The 17,197-nt window shown below is 45.3% G+C and overlaps 1 protein-coding gene across 7 annotated transcripts in view; it reads left to right on the top strand.

Annotated features, from left to right (window-relative positions):
* Positions 1-17,197, top strand: part of ACO1 (aconitase 1) — a 792,824-nt gene that overhangs the window by 650,708 nt on the left and 124,919 nt on the right. For all 7 annotated transcript variants that reach the window (XM_069625992.1, XM_069625995.1, XM_069625996.1 and 4 more), the window contains one exon: positions 9,834-9,938. In XM_069625992.1, coding sequence (XP_069482093.1) covers positions 9,834-9,938 — 105 coding nt within the window. The remainder of the gene's footprint in view (positions 1-9,833; positions 9,939-17,197) is intronic.

Genomic DNA, 17,197 nt, shown 5'->3' on the forward strand with positions numbered 1-17,197 from the left:
ATAGGATTTAACATTTACCAATGTATTCAGGTAAGTTATTTGCACCTTTTATATTTAAATAACTGCCTTCTGTTCGTGCCCGCCCATGTCTGTGTATTATATTTGCATGAAAAAAGCTTTTCTCAGTGCTCCTCCTCCCCCTGGTCTCTTTGTAGTGCCTAGAAACAATCAACAGAAGTTGTTATTGGACACCTTGTGGACTCTCCTTGCTTCTAAGGTCCAGCACTCTGTTGAGATGGTTCAGGCTTGGTTAGTCCTGCTTCGAGGGAGTCTGGAGGATCTTCCTGGAGCTTGGGTCCGGCTTAAAGGAGATGCACTCGATTCTGGGGTTCCTGTCCCCTGGCACTCGGTGCCTGCAGCAGAGAGAGGGGTCCCAGTCGAGTTTGTCTTGGGGTTGATTGGTCCCACCAGCCCAAGGGGAGAAGTCCTCCTTTCTGGGCTTCTCTAGTCGATTAGAAATTCGGAGCTTCAGCACTGCAGCAGGGCTTCACCAGGCAAACCAATGGTCCAGGGGGGTGCAGCAAGCTTCTCTTCCAGTTTCTTCTTTGTTTCCTTTGTCCAGTGGTCGACTCTGCCTTCCTTGCATAAGACCTTGCCTTTTATGCAAGTTTACCCCATTCATCCGCAGCCTAGCTTTCACTCACACAGCACGGTGGCTGTCCTCCAAGGACAGCCGTCTGACCACTCACCTTTGGGTGCATTGCTGTAACCAAGGAGACCAAGCACAGGGAGTTTTGGGAACCACCTTCGCTACCTGCCCTGCCAGACACGCTGGAGCCACAGGTGGGCTTCATCAGTGAATTCCACCAAAGGCAAAACTAACAAAGGGACTAAACCTAGTTTGGCATGCAGAGTACATCCCAAGAAGGACTTTTCCAACAAGAAATGGTGAAAAAAGAAACCGGGGCCATTTTGACAAATTGGGCACCCATGGGTGCAATACTGCAGCTGAGGATTCAGCCTGTGGTTAAAAGCGCACAATGGTAGGAAAATTAAACCATTGCCACCAGCCATTAAATGTAGAAAGGGTAACATAAAATTGGTACATGAGAAGTTGGACAAAGGGGATACTAAGTAAACCCCCCCCCCCTCCGCCTCCCCCTCCCCAAGCACTCTATGTAAGATAGTGTATGCTGGGTCTACATAGAGAAAAAGGTAAGTAAGTCAATTTCACTTAACTACTCTTGGAAACAGTAGTTTAGCCAATAGAAGGTATTTAAACCTTAGAAGAAATCCAAAGGACTTATGTGTGCTACTGCACTGAAGGAGCTGTGAGTCACAATATAAAAAGATGATGCCTATGGAGTTTGTCAGACTCCAAAATCAAAAGAAACACAGGGTTCAAATTGAAGAAAATCCACGAGAGAGTGGGGAAAAAGGTCTCTCTCTCCAGGATAAAAATTAAAACTCCTAAAGTACAGCGAAGCTGGGGGTGTCCAAGGTAGAAGGGAATTAACACAGAATTAAGAATTATACCTAACACCCACCGTATGGTTCTGGGACACCTCCGAAGGTTAGGATCCGCAAGCAGTTCACCAGTCTAGGCGTTAAAGCAACGATTTACAGCCTTCTTGAGATCCGCAAAGGAGCAGAGCTTTGCCGGGGCAGTAGAAGACCATGCTTGTTGACTGCAACGCCAAAATCTGGGCTTTCAGTGAGATGTTCCTCTTTGTAGGAGTGTTGGGTCTAATGACGAACGCCTTCCCTTTATCTAGGATTCGAACAGGAGTTGCCCTAAAACCCGCCAATGGGAAGTATCTGTACGATTCAAACTGGCCGGGGCTGTCCAATCCTAGACCGCCTCTGGCCACTACATCTGCCCAGCAACAGGCATACTATGGAATGGATGTTGTCTGGGACCAGACAGTCCCAGCCCCCATGGCCCCCATACATCGCTGCTTTGCCCTGCAGGAAGAAAGCCAAAATACAAGATGGCCAAAGGACAGGCAAAAAATGTGTGGCACAGCCATTTCAGTATATGGGACTCTAAAAAGCATTAAGCGGCAGAGGGGAGTAAACAGCAAAAAACAGCATAAACACGTGAACCAGGAAATATAAAGGAAAGTAAAGAAAGCCCTCAAGAAGCAGCATCAGTTTTGTAAAAACAATTTTGTTAAAACAAATAAACATTTTTTTTTAAAAAAAGCAGTAAGCGGCAAAATGCAAAAGTGCACATTACAATTATAAGAAATGCAGTGGAGAAAAGTCCGTGCCACCAGCCCCACTTCGACACATCATGCGACTAACTACAAAGTTATAGGGACTCGATACCTACTACGCTTCACTGTAAGGTGAATAGTGCAATGTAAAATAAACAAAGAATTCCACAATGAAAAACAGTTCTTCTGCACCGATATCCATAGAGACAGGGCCCACAAAACAGATGAGCTTAGCAAGGCAGTTGAAGTAAAAAGGCTTCACTTGCCTCCGAAGTTGAGACTGATACAAAACAGCAGCACAAGTTGGCAGTTGGGTTTGATAGATGTCTGTTGGACTAGATTGCTATACTCTGGTCTGTTGGACAGTTGTGTGCAAACACTATAAAAATAACTATAAACAAGTTATACCATCACACAAAACATTAATAATAAAATAAATTTCAGAGGCATGTGGATCTGCTTAGAATCACATGCTTTGCAAAGGCTGACATCAAGTGGAAGCTGCAGAGTATTGCACATGAACTTCTTTGAAGTTTGAAAAGGGACGTTGACAGGGCTGGTTTGCAATACTATCCCTAATTTGACGTACCCTGTACCCATGGGACCTCGCACATCAAGGTCCCTAAAATTATTCTTTCCGCCATTGTGGATAGTTGTATTATCGCGGAGACGCGTAGCTAAAGATCATTTGGAGTGAATTCCAACTACTGGTTACCGATCGACACACCTTTTCGATGTTTGACCTTCGGAACCATCTCGACGCCTGATTCCGGACACTGAGACATGTGTTTGTTCCGAAACGGGCATCAGCTTACACCTGGCTTTAGCCTACCAGTAGGGAGAGCAGTGGGGACTGATGCTTTCTGTCTAGAGAATGCCTGACCCATCTCCTGCCTCCTACTGGCTTTGTCTTGCTGCCTCTTTGGCCACCTTTCATTATGGAACGTACTCTGTTTAAATTTTGCCGCAAGTGCAATTGGAAGTTCTCGTAGAAAGACGCACATAGTGAGTAACCACTGCCTTCCCTTTGATCACGCGGAGTGCTTCTGCTCATCTTGCAAGCTCTTTAGGCCAAAAACCCTCAAGCAGTGCCGAACAAAGCGGTGGGCTGTAAACGCCATGATGGCGGAGACGGCTGCAGGGATCTTCGAATCGGATCATGAAGGCTGAAGCAGCTGAGACTCTGATTTGGAGCTCGGGCATAACTGAGGAACACTCTGGTTCCCACACGCCTATTCCACCAGCCTTGTCCTCTTGGCAATAGTTAACTCCACCTTTTGGTATAGGCATGTACTACACAAGTTGGTAGAGTGACTGAGCAGCCAGGCTTATCTCAAGAGGGGGCACTGTGAGCTGTAGCGTTATTACACCGAGATTCACAGCGACACATATCCAAATAAACACTTACACTCAAGGTTTCTTGATAAAACAATTATTTTAATTATTTCACAGTCAGTTGTATAAGCCTTCTTCAGAAGGGAGCAATATGTAGATACCACTTCAAAACACACTCTGTTTCTCTAAATCAGATGATACCCATTGGGGATGCCACACAGACACTTCCTACACCCTCAGGTGACATAAATAGCTAGGAAACTGAGGACATTGATGTATCACTGGTTCATTTAGAGCAATACTCCGTTTGGTGTAAAAGATAGAATAGAGGAATAAAAGAATGGTTAACAAATAATTCATAAACTGGTAAGTACTTTTAGGAACCTTCGAGAGCAGAGTAAATTAACCCTTTTCTGGGAGAAAGGACAAAGCCAAAGCTAAAGAGGAGTCTCTCAGGGAGCCAGGACAGCCAATGTTAATTGCACAATGTCAAGGGGAGATGAAGATCTTCTTTGCAGGTAGGTATAAAAAAAAAGTCGTGCACAATATTTTTGGAAATGTTTGTAGAAAAGTATAACACTTGATGGACCACAAGCTGGGAGGCCTGTTAGGGGCAAAGCTTTAGCAACTCTGCCAGGTAACCATGACAGGTCTCAACTGAGAGCAAGTAAGGCTACACAACAAGGGGTAAGTTCTCTTAGACTTTACAGTACCTCTGGATAGAAGAAATGGTTCCAGCTGGCTTCTGCTTCTGCTCCTGTTCAGCTCTGCAGATCCTGTTTTTCCTGAGCCTCAGTCATGGGGACAAGAGGGGAGGATGTCTGGGGGACTCCTGTACTTCAGTGCGAAGCTCAGCGTCAGCAATTGGCAAACTTCAATTCAGCAGTTCTTCAGTGTTTCAGCTCCTCGTGTCTGACAGCAAATAGCAACACTGCGGTTCTCGGATACCACTTCAGACTTTCCTCGCATCAGAGGTCCAGCACTCTGTTGAGGTGGCTCAGGCTTGGTCAGTCCTGCATCAGGGAAGTCCGGAGGATCTTACTAGCGCTCGGGTCCGCGTAAGCCCGGGTAAACACAATCTGGTGTTCTTCGCTCTGGCTCTTCGGTTCCTGCAGCAACTGCACTCGAAATGCAACCAGCTTCGAGAGGATGTTCACCCGGGCTTACTTTGGAGTTGATTGGTCCCACCAACTTAAAGGGAGAAGTCTTCCTTGCAAGGCTTCTCTAGTGGAGGCAAATTCAGAGCTTGAGCACAGCAGCAGGGCTTCACGGGGCAAACTAACAGCCCAGGAGTTGCAGCAGGCATCTTTCAAGTTGTTCTTCGGATTCATTCGCCCAGTGGTCGACTCTGCCTTCCAAGCCAAAAAGCCTTGCCTTTTATGCAGGTTTCTCCCATTCATTCCAGCCTAGCTTTCAATCACATTTAGTACAGGGGGGTAGTCCTGACCTCAAACTTTTACAATACAGTGATTTGCTGTAGGAACAATTATAACACATCTCCATCTCCATATTCAATACATCTACATAAGTATGCATTTTAGGAGGAAAAACGTACAAATCCGAATTCTGGAAAAACCAGTTGTTAAGACCAATCACATAGCAGGGTTGATGTCTTTACCGGACAGCCAGCCGGCCAATCACCTTTTGGCTGCAGGCCTTTAACCAAGGGAATTAAGCACAGGGAGTTTCGGGCATCTCCCTCATACCTGCCCCTGCCAGACATACTGGAGTCGGAGGCGGGCTTAACTTGTGAATACCGCCAAAGACAAAACAAACAAAGGAACCAACCCCGGTTTGGCGTGCACAGAATTTCAAGAAGGACCTTCCCAACAAGAAATGGTGAACAAAAGACCATGGTCATTTTGACGAAATGGGCTCCCATGGGTACCTTACTGTGGCTGCGAATGCAGCCCGTGGAAAAAACACACAATGGTAGTAAAAAGTAAACCACTGCCACCAGCCATTATCTGTAGAAAGGGTAACATATAAAAATGTTAGATGAGAAACTAGACAAAGGGGATACTAAGTAACACCTCCAGCACCATATGGTAAGATAGTGTGTGCTGGGTCTAGAAAGTTACAAAATGTAAGTGAAGTCAATTTCAATTCACTGCTCTTGGAAACAGTAGTTTCACCAAGAGAAGATAGTTAAACCTTTGGGAAATCTCTGCCCCCCCGAGAGCGAGGATCCCGACATGGCGTCTACAAGCGGAAGTGCTGAGAGACCCCTTCTTTAGGGAGGACTTGAGGGAGGAGATTGATAATTATTTTGAAATGAACACTGGGAGTGTGGACTCGGCGGGAACACTATGGGAGGCCTTTAAAGTAGTGGTGAGAGGAGTAGCCATAGCAAAATCCAGGGGCCTACAAGGCGTGATTTTAGCTGACTTAGGGGAGACGTAGGAGAAACTGGAGGAGGCTTTGAAGGGCAGGGATGACACAGCAGAGAAGGTGGAATTGATACTCCAGCTACAGCAGAAATGCAGAAAACACTGGGACAGATTACATAATCTCAATTATAAAAAATATGTAGAGGCAGCATACGGGTGGTGATAAGCCAGGGAGACTTTTGGCATGGTTATATAAGAGCGAGGCTCCCAGAGCCACAATCAGGACCATAGAGAGAGAGGACGGTAGGGTAGTTGACTCTCAGGAGGGAGTCAATCAAGCATTTATGGACTATTATAGGGTATTATACGGAGACGATGGTGAAGGTAGTCTTGCAATGGTGCATGAAACTTTGGAGGACATAGGACTGCCGAAGATAAGTGTGTAGGAGAGAGAGGAACTGGATGCACCAATTACCTTAGAAGAGCTAGGGGAGGTGGTGAGACAGCTGCCTACCAACAAGGCCCCAGGGACTGACGGTCTCCCGAGCGAGTTTTATAAAGTGTACATGAAAAAGGTCCTTCCCCCCCCCCCATTGCTAGAAATGTTAAACGAAACAATTGATCAGGGAAGCTCACCCGGATCAGAGAGGCCATCATAATACCGCTCCCCAAGCCCAATAAGCCTGGGCACAGCTGCAGCTCCTACAGACCCTTGTCGATGCTGAATCAAGACAGCAAGATATTGACGGCTGTCCTAGCAAATAGACCGAAGAAGGTCATCGGCAAGCTAATACACTCAGATCGTACCGTCTATGTCCCAAACAGAAATATTACCAACAATCATAGACGGCTCCATAGAATTGTTGAGAGGTGGCGAAAATGATGAGGATATGGCGATTGTGTCCTTGGACGCGATAAAGGCCTTTGACTCAGTTAAATGGCCATGGCTGCTTGCGGCCCTGGAGGGTTATGGGTTAGGGCCTGGATATGTAAGGTGGGACAAGATATTGTATAGCGAACCACTGGCTAGGGTTAAGACGGGATCTGTGATATCGGGAAGATGGCAGCTAAGCAGGGGCACCAGGCAGGGATGTCCGTGGTCCCCAATGCTCTACATATTGGCCCTGGAACCTCTTGCAATATATTTGAGACAGCAATATGACACCATAGGAATTGAGGTAAAAGGGGAGAGACATCTGATATCCCTGTACTCTGATGCCATGTTGCTGTACTTGCGTTACCCAGATGAAAATCTCCAGTACATTTTGGAAGTGATGGAGAGATTTGCTGGGTTGTCCGGCAAAGCGGTGAACCCCCAGAAGTCCAGCACGTTCCCAGTGGAGCGATTGCCTGTATTGCAAGTACCATGAGCGGTCAGTACATTCCGATATCTGGGAATCAATATATATCACAATGTGGAAGAGGAGCATAGGTGCAACACAGAAGTAGCTATTACAAATATTGAGAAGAGCATGCAATTCTGGGCCAGGTTACCCTTAGCAATGATGGGCTGGGGAACAATGCTAAAGATGGTGGTTCTGCCAAGGCTTTTGCACTATTTTGGGAATATACCATACCTGATCCCTAAGAAGTTCTTCACCAAACTGAATAGCATGTGTAGGGATTTTTTGTGGCATGGCACGCGGAATAGAGTGGCGTTATGGAAGTTACATAATTTCCATGACAAAGGTGGGATAAAACTGCCAAATTATGAGGTGTACTATGTGGCATGCCAATTGCAATATGTCACCAAATGGCTTTCTGATGAGGAAACCTCGGAATCTAGGCTGTTTGGGCAAGATTGCGCACCATTTTACTTGAAAGAAGTGATATGGGTACCCATGCGGAAATGACGGGGCGCCCTAAAATGCTGCTATTAGGGTGGAAGATATGGCACAGGGCATGCCGGATGATGGAAAGCCCGTCCCCATGTTCCCCGCAGGTGCCACTGATTGCAATAACGGGGCAGATGTGCAGCTAAGAATGACAATCGGGAGCCACTGGGAACCGGCGGGAGTGGTAACAATTGGAGACATCTGGCAGGAGGGCTCTAGTATAACTTTCAAGGAGCTGCAAGAAGAAACTGGGTTGCACAAGGGTCAGTACATTACATATTACAGAATGGTGCAGCGAATTAAGAGAATTTGGCCTGAAACAGTGCTGGAGGAGGAACCAGATGCCACCATAGACATGATATGATATAGCAGAAGGGGGTCATGAGATTTCCAGAATATATGAAATGTTGATGTCTAAAGTGGGGAAAGAAATCACGCAGCGGAGGATGGACTGGGAAACGGAAGTTGGTGCCCAGATGGAGGATGGGATGTGGGAACGAGTACAGGGGTATCATAGGAAGGTGTCTAGAAATGCGAGACTGAAACAGATACAACTATATATTACGCATAGGGCATACATGACACCTTGGAAGATATCGAGGTTTGAGAATGCAGGACGGCAAGCATGCCCCAAATGCGATGAGGCGAACGCGGGTATGGTTCATATGTTCTGGGCATGCCCGGTCATAGAACGTTTCTGGAGTGCAGTGAAAGAGAAACTGGGGGGAAAAAAGGGGATAAGTTGGTAGTGGACACAGTGTGGGCCTGTTTGTTGCGGGGGTTCCCAAGATCACGGAAGCTCAAGCACGTGAGTAAATTGAAGGACCTGGCTTATGTGCTTGCAAAAAGGAGAATTGCCATGGGGTGGAAGACCTGCCATATGCCAAATGTGGAGGGGTGGTGGAGAGATTTACAAAAGTGGGCAGAGGCAGAAACCATGGTGTGGCAAGAGGCTAGTAACGTAGGAGGGGAGGAGAAAACAGAGTCCCTAATGGCCTGGAAACTAATGATAACCGAGCTGTTTGGGTCAATTGCAGACCCGGTAGATGCACCAGAAGGGGAGACCCTACCACAGGATGCGGAAACAGAAGGTTAAAAGAAATAGACTCGTAAAGGGGGGAGGGAAAGGGAAGCAGTGACTAATAATTATGGATGCATAATGAAGAGGTGGAAGGTTCCACTGCTTGTCTGGTTTGTATTGTTTTGTTGTGTGAATAAATTAATAAAAACATTTTTTAAAAGCAATATATGCTTTGAAGTGTTCCTGGTGAGGTAAAAACGCTGCTTTAGTAGTGAGTAAAGCAAATGGACAATCATTGATTTGTGTTTTTATGTAGAATTTAAATAAGGTTGTTTTCTGAAGTTCAGCTTTTAAATTGCAAACTTGATTATAGTAGAGCAGGTCTAAAAATGAGCAAGCTTTGGGTGTTATGTAAAAGAACTGCCTACAAGAAAATTGAAGCATTTTCCCATGTTTTAATTTTCCGCTTTGTGTGTTAAATATAGTGTTGCTGCAAAAAAGGGGCCTCTTAGAGAAGAAGTGTTTTGTTGAAATAAATCTTGCCTGGAAATTGAAACCTTTGGGAAATCTAAGACTTCCCTGTGCCGCTGCACTGAAGGTGCTGTGTGTCACAATGTAAAGATGCCTATGGAGTTTGTCAGACTCCAAAACCAAAGGAAACAGTGTTCAAATTAAAGAAAAATAAATGAGTGGGGAAAAGGTCTCGCTCTTTCCAGGATAAAAATGTAAAGTCGTAAAGTCCAGCAAAAGAGCTGGGGGTCTCTAAGGTAGAAGGGAATTGGCACATTTCTGAGAATTCTCCTTAACAGATGGTCATAAAGGTTGGAAAGACTACAACATGTACATTGAGAAGATTGTAGCTCAGGTTCTGCATTTATTCTGTACCAATAGGTAACACTGCTGCAGCTAACAATGAATCCTTTTTATACATTGTTTTTCTATTAGTCTGACATTTGCATTGGTGATTTAATACAAATTGTAATATTGAGTCGAATGTAGACTAACTGCTCTGAAACATTGATTGGTCGGTTATGTCGGTACGAAAAGGTCTTCAAATGTATTTACTGTTATTTTTGACTAAAGCAATTGAAGCAAGTTGTGTACAGTTGATGGTTTTAGAGTTGTAGGAAATGTTCTGCCTTGTTTGTTTCAGAAAGTAAATGAATCCTGGAATAACTTGTATGCCCCATCAGATCAACTTTACTTGTGGAATCCTAAATCTACATACATTAAGTCTCCACCCTTCTTCGACAACTTGGTACGTATTCATTCTCCATTTCAAATGATTCTTGCATTTCTACTTGTCGGATACTCTGTTTTTGTTTAAAATTATTGGTGACAACTGTCAATCAGGAGTTATTTGTGTCTGTCCTGTCCATACCATGATGTTGTCCTGTCACCATTTCCTGTCTGTTTCAGCTCTTTATTTATTGGGTATTTATAATGTGGCTATTCAGCAAAAGGTGTTTCAAGGCGTGCAACAAGACAACGGGGTGCGGGGGGTGCAGAGGTAACGGGGATGAAGAAAAACAAAAACTGTTCTATTAGGTCTTGTCATTAGGATTGTGCAAGTGCAGTAAGAAGTAGTGCAAGGGGGTGAGTGTCGGTCAGTGTGGAATGCGCTAATGCTAAGGAGGGAAAGGTAAGTGCAGGTCGGAGTGGAGAACGTGGTTTACATTATTGCATATATTAGGGTAGGCGTAAGGGTGCATATACATTGGCTGGCAAATATACACTGGTGCAGAATGTTTTTCACATTTTTTGCCCCTTCCACAAAAATTGCTAGTCTGTGTATGAAGCATTGTTCGAGCCTTTTAACACGATCAAGACAATGGGAATGATTTTAAAATGAAGATTGTGTATTGAAATACTTCATCCCTTTATGTTGGGGTGTTCATTAAGGGGGGGGCGGTCTTTGCAAAGCGCAACTGGAAACAATCGCATTCAACCTTACAAGACAATTAGAAGAAAGCTTACATTTCTTGCAGAGATTTGGGGCAAGGACTAAAGAGCAAACAATGGAGGTCTATCCTGCGCAGACACCACTAGCAACTGGTACCTATGGACCGTAGTTATGCAGCATAGGGAATTATCTCAAAAGGCAGAAAGTTGCCTTAAAATCTGTTGCCCCTTCTACTAGTTCTGCAAATATTCCATTAATGTTTGAGTTGGGGATACATTCTATTGTTTGCCATGCTAATTTAAAAACATTTTCATTTTGGTGAAGAATCTGGAATAGTTTGCGAATATCGGTCTGACCACTCGAAGATGTGCTTTCACAGCCTAGAGCAGGTTGCCTGCTGTTAGGCAAAGTTTGTATGCAGTACCCTCTGGGAACGCTACAAACAACTATGACTACAGGTATAGGAAACCCAACCTTTGGGTGTAAGCTTGTAATACACAGTTTCTGTTGTGTGTTGAACAGCCAGGCTTATCTCAAGAGGGGTCAATGTGAGCTGTAGTGGTGTTAGGGATTTACAGTTACAAGTATTAAAATAAACTCTTACACTGAAGGTTTCTTGAATAAACAATTATTAATGTATTTATCCGTCAGAATAAGCCTTCTTCAGAAGGGAGCAATATAATAGTAACACTGAAATACACTTCATGAAATATACACTGTTAATATCTCTAAATCAGTAGATACCATTTTGGGATGGCCCACGCACACTACCTACACCCTAAGGTGACTTCAATTGCTAGGGTGCTGGGGACATTAATATATCACGGTTTATAGTCATAATATCGAAAAAATAATTTCGAATTACAAAAATGTCGACTGCAAAAATGTCGACTGCAAAAATGTCAAACACATACATATAATAGAAAAAGTCATTAATTCGAAAATAAAATGTCGAAAAAAAAATCGAAAAACCAATGTTAAAATAACTATGTAAAATGTCACACATACTAACGTTTGTTATTGGGGGGGGGGCCCCCCAAACCCCCCATCCCAAACCCCTACCCCAACCCCCCCCCCCTCCTCCCCATCCCCCCCAACATCCCCCATGGATATACCTTTAATTGTTTTAAAAAAATATTTAATTAAACATTAATTAAATAATTAATTTAAAAAAACCATCCCAAACCCCTACCCCAACCCCTCCTCCACATCCCCCCACCCACCATGGATATACCTTTAACCATTTAAAAAAATTATGTTTTAAAAACTATAATTAATTATTTATTTGAACATTAATTCGAAAAAAATTCGACATTTTTGTAATTCGACATTTTTATTTTCGATTAAATATTTTCGACATTTTGACTTTCGAAATTATTGTATTCGACATTATGACTGGACACCATATATCACTGGTGCATTTAGAAACATATAGTAATAAGTCAAAGGACAAGGTTATTTAGATCATACAAGAGACCACAAATCTTCTTAAGCAGGCAAATACTTGTGGACCCCCCCCCCTCCAACCCCAAGAAGAGTCATTTAGTACAATAGGCTAGGCCAAAGTCAATGGGCAAAAGTCTTATGTGGGATGAAGCACTTCTGGTAGGTAAATGGAAGAGTCTTTGCACAATGTTTTAGAAGTCTTTGAAGAAAAGAAGAATCAAATGTAGGGCCACAAGCTGATCAGATTTGTGAGTAGTAGAAGATGCAAGCAACTCTACAGCAAGAGGCAAGTTCTCTTAGACTTTGTACAGTACCTTTTAAAAATTTAAGAAAAGATGCAGCAGATGACTCGCGTTCCTGTGCAGCTCTGCAGATCTCACTGTTCCTGGGCCTCAAACAAGAGGGAGGGCGTTGGTGGACTCCTGCAGTGGGACGGTCAAAACTCGCAACCGGCAAACTTCACTTTCAGTGGCTGTTTAGTGTTTCAGCTCCTTGTGTCTCCCGCAAATAGTAACACTGCAGTCCCTGGCTGTTGAGGTGGACTTGCTTTGCTTTTGGGGTCCCGCACTCTGTTGAGGGGGCTCAGGCTCGGTCAGTCCTGCTCCCTGGGAGTCCGGAGGATCTTCCTGGAGTTCTAGGCCAGCTTAAAAGCAACGCACACAATCTGGTGTTCCTCTCCCTGGCTATACGGTTTTCAGCAGCAACTCTGTGGAAATTCAACCAGCTCCGAGATGGATGTCCAGGTGGCTTACTTTGGGGTAAAATTGGTCCCACCAATTCAAAGGGAGAAGTCGTCCTTGCAGGGGGTTCTCTGTTGATAAGAATTTGGAATTTCAGCACAGCAGCAGGGCTTCACCGGGCAAACTAACGGTCCAGGGGTTGCAGCAGGCGTCCTCCTCAAGTTCTTCTTTGGTTCCTTCGTCCAGTGGTCGACTCTGCCTTCCAAGCCAAAAACCTTGCATTTTATTCAGTTCTCTCCCATTCATTCCAGCCTAGCTGGTCAGTCACCCAGCAGGGTGGCTGTCCTTGCCGGACAGTCAGCTGGCCAATCACCACAGAGTGCATTTGGGCCTGCTAGGAGACGAAGTACAGGGAGTTTGGGGCAACTCCCTCACTTCTGCCTACCCCAGACACCCTGGAGCCAGAGGCGGGCTTCATTTGTGAATCCCGCCAAAGGCAAAGCGAACAATGGGACCAAACCTGGTTTGGCGCACAGAGTAAATCTCAAGAAGGACCTTTCCACAAATAAATGGCGTAAAAAAGACTGGGGCCATTTTGACAAAAATGGCACCCTTGGGTGCTTTACTGCAGCTGTGAACGCAGCCTGCGATAAATGCACACCACAGTAGTTAAAACAAAACCACTGCCACAGCCATTCAGTGAGGAAAGGGTAACATAAAAAAATGTACATGATAAACTAGACAAAGGGGCTAGGTAACCCCTCCAGAACCCTATTGTAAGATAGTGTGTGCTGGGTCTAGAAAGTTACAAATGTAAGTTAAGTCAATTTCACTTTACTGCTCTTGGAAACAGTAGTTTAACCAAGAGAATGTATGCAAACCTTTGCGAAATCTGAGAGACTTCCCTGTGCCACTGCACTGAAGGTGCTTTGTGACACAATGTAAAAGCTGCCTATGGAGTTTATAAGACTCCATAACCAAAAGAAACGCAATGCAGCAAATCACATTAAAATACATGAGTGGGAAAAAGGGTCTCCCTCTCTCTCAGGTTAAAAAAATCAAGTCCTCAAAATCCAGCAAAGTTGATGGGGGGTCTCTAAGGTGGAGAGACTTCTCCCTAACACATGTCTTGGTTAAGGTACATGCAGCAGTTTACCAGTAATTTGAATCATCAAGATCATAAGTCAAATCTGACATCAAGGAGCTTACCCCTCCAGGGATGGCTTGCCAGCCCCTATATGATTGGTGTTTCTTGTTCATTATCTCGGTAGTAGCAGTCAGGGCCTCATTATAAGTTTGCCGGTCCAGTAACAACAGTACCGGTAAGCTTGCCGGTACCATTGTTACCAGACCGGCAAACCACGAGTTCTGCTCCCGGGTGCTTTCCCGCGAGCAGAGCATGTCGGATGCACTGGCATCATTCCCATTGAGCATATAAAATGCTCCCCATTGAGGGAATGGGGAGCATTTTATACCGGGTCCGACGGGCTGTAATGACCCGGTAATTGCCCATTTGCGGGTGGTGTATACCGAGGGATAAATGTAATGAAATCCATTGACCAGTTCTTCGGAGCTAACTTACCCGACTACAACCCTCACCCGTCGCACCCCCCTTCCCCCCCGCCCCACCTTGCTGGAGAATATCGAAAAGATGCTCCAGGATTGGGGTCCCTTGAACATATCCTGGATGGGTAGGATAAATGCCTTAAAGGTGGCAATCTTACTGAAACTATTGTATACATTCATGGCACTCCCCGTTTAAGCCCTGGCCTCCTTTTTCAGGAAATTACGAAAACTCACACAGGCCTAAATTAGGGAACGGTAGAAACCAAGAGTGTCAGGCAAACTGATGCAACAACTTGGGGGCAAGGGAAGACTTGGGGAACCAGATCCACTAATATATTATCGAGCAGCACATATACGGATATTCAGAGACTGAGTTAAAGATGAGAGGAAACAAATTGAGGGAAATGGATAGAGCAGAGCTGGGCACAGAGTTGGAGAAGGTATTGTGGCTTCCACGGGTGTACAGGCCCCGGAACTTGTACCGCAGCGATATTGTGGCTTTGGTAGGGCACACTTGGGACGAAGCAATAAAAGGGTCTAGAATCACCACTTTTTCTTCACCTTTTACCCTGATCCTAAACAACCCACAGTTCAGGCCAGGGTATGACTCACCGGAATTCAGCAGGTGCCAAGAAGGGGGATGCCGTGGGTTAAGGGATTTATATGAAGGGGATGAGGTGAAAGCCTTCCTCCAATGCAAGACCGACTTTGGAATAGGGGAAGGGGAAAGGTACCGGTACGCCCAACTGAGGCACTGGGCCCAGCACCCCAACATAAAAAAAAGCAGCAACGAGACATCTGACCCCATTTGAGAAGTTTCAATCAACGCAGGAGACAGACATCTGGTAGGGGAGCTCTATAAACTTCTCAAGGAAGGGGAGGGTCTGGAGGAATGGAAGTTCATGGGCAACTGGGAGAGGGAGGTTGAGCGGGAAATAAACCGGGTTCAATGGTAAGGGCTGTAGGCACATATACACAAACTGATGAATTCCCTGCAAATTCCAGAAATGTGGGCAAAGCTAATGTACCAATGGCACCTCACCCCATGTAAACTAGCAAAAATATATGGTGAAGCGTCCAGGGCTTGCTGGAGGGGCTGCGGAGGGGAAGGGACCTGGGGACATATTTGGTGGCAATGCCCAATAATCGAACCGTTCTGGGGTATGATTCAAGAGGCGATCAGTGGCATTCTCGGAATGGAAAGGGTAACAAACATAGGACTGTTTATATTGGGTCTGGACGGTACGTTGGAGAATCTGGTGACGAAGGCTCAACGTAAGATTTATGTAACCCTAGTGATGGCAGGGGCACTGCTGGCAGCCCACTAATTGAAAGCTAAAACGGCCCCCACGTAACATGAATGGAGAGGGGAAAATATGGACCCTGGCAGCTCTGAAGAAAATAACATACTCAATAAGGGGGGGGTGGGGAGGGACACCAGATGTTCCTATTGGACTGGGACTTGGTTTTGCAATTTCTGAAGGAGAGCGCCAGGAGTGTGGTGCCCTAGGAACATAAGGCTTCTGGGGCTGGCATAGGGGCAGACTATAAAATTCCAAAGTGGCCAAAGCGCAAAAGGAATGAAGAGGAAGTTAGCGCTTCGACAAAGGAAAAGGAGGAACAATCAAGGACTACCCTTCACAAGGCCATCTGGCGTAGAGGGGTAGATGAGAAGGGGAGAAGCTGTGAGAAAGATTGGGAAGAAGACACAAAGAGGAAAGGATTCTAACCTCAGGGGTTGCAGAGGGGAAGGGAGTTAGGGTGGCGGGGGGGGGGGGGCATGTTGATCTTTGTTACTGTCCTTTGTTTAAGAAATGCTAATAAAAACTTGTATGGAAAAAAAAAAAGTTCATGGGAATTAAAATACTCCACGAGATGATAGGAGGGGAAATGAAAGGGTATTCAGGAGAGAAAGACAAGGGTGGACAAGGTGTCCCATAGTGTTGTGAATTTAGTGGAGAAGTGTGCAGAAGTAACCTGCGGCGAGACTGTGGCGGGGGGGAATGGAGCCATTCTTAGGGTGGGGTAGCATTTCCTTGCAGGGTCATGCTCAGGTTGCCAGTTGAAATAATAATAGTGTAATAGGAGGTTTTGCCTTTGTGGAGAGTTGTGATTAGGGTCAGTAGTCCGCCTCTAGGCAGTGGGAAGCGGGGGGATCAGTTTGCGCTAGCAGCCTAAACTGGAAGTATTGTTGTCCTCAACAGCTGGATGGCTGAGGTCGTCCATGGTTGAGGGTGCAGAGTGGAAGCGATAGTTTCTGAAGGGACGCCAGGGTAGTGCTGTTTTATGGGGTAGATGCTGCAGAGTTGAATTTGGTAAGGGAAAGTCCATTTGAATGCACAAAGGGAGGAGAGAGATTGGAGTGAGATGTTGACTTGGTTGAGGTAAGGAATCTTGGAGTAGGGCTTAAATGTACATGTGGATGAGTTAAGGGTTCTAGGAGTGTGGTGGAGGAATAGTGATGGTCATGTGAATGAGGGTGGGGGTTAATTGTGGAAGCAAAGGAGACGAGGGTGTAAAATGGGAATAAGATTGAAAGTTTCCTTGGGTGTGCGCTGGATGGTTATGTAGGCTAGTGGGATCTGTTGGACCTTTGACATATTGGAATAGATTTGTGGTGATGGGAATGAAAATAATTTGAGAGGATGTTTTTGGGAGGATTGGGCATTCCAAGATGGAGGGTGAGATCAATAGGGGTAGCCAAGGTAGAGATGGTTGCTGGGGTAGATTAAAGGCAAACTTCTGTTGTAGATGATATTTGAGTGGGGTGGAAGAGCGCAGAGTTGCCTCAGTGGTGTTTGTAAGGAGAGTGCCCAATGGGGATTGAAATACTGGGGAGTGGATGAGGTGGTGATGAGATACACAGGGAAAGAACATTAAAGAGGAACAGGATTAGGAGGAGCATGACTGGCAAGTCGTGAT

Source organism: Ambystoma mexicanum, chromosome 6p (genome assembly GCF_040938575.1).
Source record: "Ambystoma mexicanum isolate Mex_15411 chromosome 6p, UKY_AmexF1_1, whole genome shotgun sequence".
Classification (NCBI taxonomy): domain Eukaryota; kingdom Metazoa; phylum Chordata; class Amphibia; order Caudata; family Ambystomatidae; genus Ambystoma; species Ambystoma mexicanum.